Consider the following 3,250-nt stretch of genomic DNA (forward strand, 5'->3'; position numbering starts at 1 on the left):
GGGTGCGAGCCCGTCTTTACGGAAGACGTGCCCTCCTCCGCGCCAGGCGCCCCCTCTAAGGGCGCCCCCCAGCCTCCCAGGAATGTGTTCAGTAAGAGGGTCCTGGGTCTCAGTGAGGACGACCGGGCGGTAACCCTCACCCTCCACCCCCGCCCCGGGTGCCGCCCGAGGTCCCTGTCATCGGTGCGGTCCCTCCCGAGTTAGTGAAGCCCCTCGTCACTGAGTGTAAATAGGAACTCCTGGGTCGGGAAGGCTGTCTGCACCACCCACCACCCAGCTCAGCCAGGGAGGACATTCGAGTCAGCCAAGACCACCCCACTGGAAACGAAATCTGTAGGAATGATAGCCACGTCCAGTGATGACAGAGATGCGCCACCCCGCCTCTGGAAGGAACCCTCTCCCAGGAGAAAGGAGGCACCCCACCAGGGAGGGAGTAAGACCGCCCCACACCCAGTGCGAAGCCCACCCTCTCAGTGACCCATCCAAGAAGTGGGAATTCCCTAGTGAAGACCCCACCCCCACCCTGGGAACTGGGACCCTCCACACCGGTGCCCCAGGCGTACCTTTACCTGCTGTCCCCACAGGCTGTGTCTGGGCCAGGGGGCTGACATCTGGGCCTACGTCTTACAGCATGTGCGCAGCCAGAGGTGAGCCTGGCTGCAGAAGGGTGGCTGTGGCAGGGGAAGGGACATAGGCAAGTCCCACAATAACTTCTCCGCCTACTTCTCCACTTAGGAATGTCACGAAGATCCGGGGAAACCTACTCTGGTAACTTGTCCTCAAAGCTATCTGTATTTTCCCCAGTCCCATCCAGCCCTCTCCCCACCCACAGCCTTACACCTCCTGGAAGTCCCTGTCATTCCCTAACTTCGTCCTCATTTCCTCAGGTATGGCCACAAATACAGTGCAGAGGTAAGAAGCATGTCCTGCAAGATTTTCTTTTATCAAACGAGAGGATCATTTGTTCTGGGCCAGCCTTGTATTGAGTGATAATGGGGATACTGGGTCACAAAACAGCCTTGATCCATACATTCATTGGATTTATGGTCAGGGGGAGGCAGGCATGAGCTACGGGAAAGGGAAGAACATAGATATGAGGCATCACAGCTGGTGAGGGAAGAGAGGAGAATGCATTAGTTTGAGAGAGATACTGAGGCCAGGGTGGGACTTTGTATGTGGGAGCGGTCTAGGTGATATCTGAGGGGACACTTCTAAGAGATCTTGAGACTCTTCGATGAGGGGCTCATGAGGAGATGAGGACTGGGAGAGAGATGTGGCATCAATGCAGAGACAGTAAACAGGTTGGGAGGGTGATATAATTCCAGAGGAAGGGCCCAGGATAGGTCTCTAATGTTCCTCTGAGCCTAGAGGTTCAGACACAGTAACTACCTAGGGGAAAAATCTGCCACACCCCTGGGCAGATGAAGAGACTCTTGCTCCATAAAGGTCAGGCCAGGCTGAGCCAAGGCTAGGCCATGTATCTGGCCCTGTACCTGATCCCACCAGGCCTGTCGGAAGTCAGAGCTGGAAGCTGCCGTTGCCCACCTGCGGGCAGAGATACAAGAGTTAGACCAGAGCTTGGAGCTGATGGATCAAGAGACCGAGGCTCAGGGTAACTCATGTGGCTGGACAGATGGGCAGCAGAAAGGGTATTGGGAAGGTACTGATGACCACGCTGCTCCTCCCACAGACATGGCCATGGAGCAGGTATTGCAGAGCATGCAAGACACCCAGCGGCATGCTCTCCTCCTTCGGGCCCAAGCTGGGGCCATGAGAAGGCAGCAACGTGGACTCCAACATCCCATGCAGTGGCTACAGAATCAGCTCGGGCGCCTGCAGGACATAGAAAGGTGGGCTTCAGGTGCCCACCAGGCTGGGTGGAGAGACATTTTCCTTAGAGACCCCAGTATTCTGCCCTGACCCCTTCTTGAGTTCCAGAATACTAGGCTCTGCTCTTTAGGATTTAAAGTCCATGAGGCCAGGAAGTTTTGTCATCTCACCCACCAGTATTTGTGCCTAGAATGGTGCCACCTGTGTATCTAGAACACCACTGCTGGGAAAGAAAAGTAAACACGGAACAACCCTGCCTTCATGGAGCTTACACTCTGATGCAGAGGAGACAGATGGTAAACTAGAAAGCAACAAACCCAGTAATTGCAGGTAGAGATGAGTGCTATGAAGAAAAAATTATATAAGGGGAGAAGAAGATGCTACTCTAGGTAGGATGGTCAGAGGAGGCCTCTCTGAGGAGGTATCATTTGAGGTGGTGAAGGAACTTCCATGAAGAGGGATAGCAAGAGCAGAAGCCCTGAGCTTGGCATATGAGAAGAACAGCCAGGAATGTAGTTCAGTCTAAGTTTCACAGGCAAGAGGGAGAGCATGAGAAGGTGAAGTTGAGAGGTGGACATAGCACCATGGAGTCACTGGAATGCAATTCATGCCCTGGTTTGGCCACTTACAGTGTGACCTTGGGCAAAGTGTGTTCCTCAGTTTCAAAGATCTATAGTAAGAATATTACCTACTTTACATGGCAGGTATAATAATTAAGTCATGCAAAGTGCTTAGAAGAGTTTCTGTTAACCACTGTTATTCTTTTTTCAAATATATTTTATTGATCTTTTACAGAGAGGAAGGGAGAGGGATAGGAGTTAGAAACATTGATGAGAAAGAAACATCAATCAGCTGCTTCTTGCACACCCCCTACTGGGGATGTGCCCGCAACCAAGGAACATGCCCTTGACCAGAATCGAACCTGGGACCCTTCAGTCCGCAGACCGACGCTCTATCCACTGAGCCAAAAGCCAAACCGGTTAGGGCAACCATTGTTATTCTAATGGTGATGAGGACATATATTGTATACAAGGGTTTTGAGCAGAATAGTGACATCTTTCTGAGGTTTTAACAGGATCATTTAACTGCTGGGTGGAGAACAGACTGCAGAGAATGAAAGTAAGGAAGACCAATGAGGAGGCTAATGTCAACCAGCCAGGAGATGACAGTGGCCTAATTTTGGAGATGGCCCCTGAGATTCAGACACAGGGATCCCTGTGACTAGTTTTGCTGGCAGCAGGAGGGGACACAAACATCTGTTCTCCCACCTCCCTCCTACCAGGGACCCAGCCCCAATTGCATTCTTTCTAGGAAGGCTAAAATGGATGTAACCTTTGGCCCCTTGACATCGGCAGCCCTAGGCCTGGAGCCTGTGGTCCTGGTAAGAGTCCTGGGCCATGGGGGGGGGGGGGGGGGGGGG

At 52.6% G+C, this 3,250-nt stretch overlaps 1 protein-coding gene across 1 annotated transcript in view; it reads left to right on the forward strand.

Moving 5' to 3' along the window:
- The window catches only part of HAUS5 (HAUS augmin like complex subunit 5), a 9,961-nt gene that overhangs the window by 1,073 nt on the left and 5,638 nt on the right, over positions 1 to 3,250 (forward strand). Inside the window, exons 3-8 of the mRNA XM_006765053.2 lie at positions 510 to 647; positions 736 to 768; positions 888 to 912; positions 1,507 to 1,612; positions 1,691 to 1,850; positions 3,142 to 3,211. Coding sequence (XP_006765116.1) covers positions 510 to 647; positions 736 to 768; positions 888 to 912; positions 1,507 to 1,612; positions 1,691 to 1,850; positions 3,142 to 3,211 — 532 coding nt within the window. The remainder of the gene's footprint in view (positions 1 to 509; positions 648 to 735; positions 769 to 887; positions 913 to 1,506; positions 1,613 to 1,690; positions 1,851 to 3,141; positions 3,212 to 3,250) is intronic.

The sequence above is a fragment of the Myotis davidii genome, unplaced genomic scaffold, assembly GCF_000327345.1.
Source record: "Myotis davidii unplaced genomic scaffold, ASM32734v1 scaffold681, whole genome shotgun sequence".
In the NCBI taxonomy this organism is placed as follows: domain Eukaryota; kingdom Metazoa; phylum Chordata; class Mammalia; order Chiroptera; family Vespertilionidae; genus Myotis; species Myotis davidii.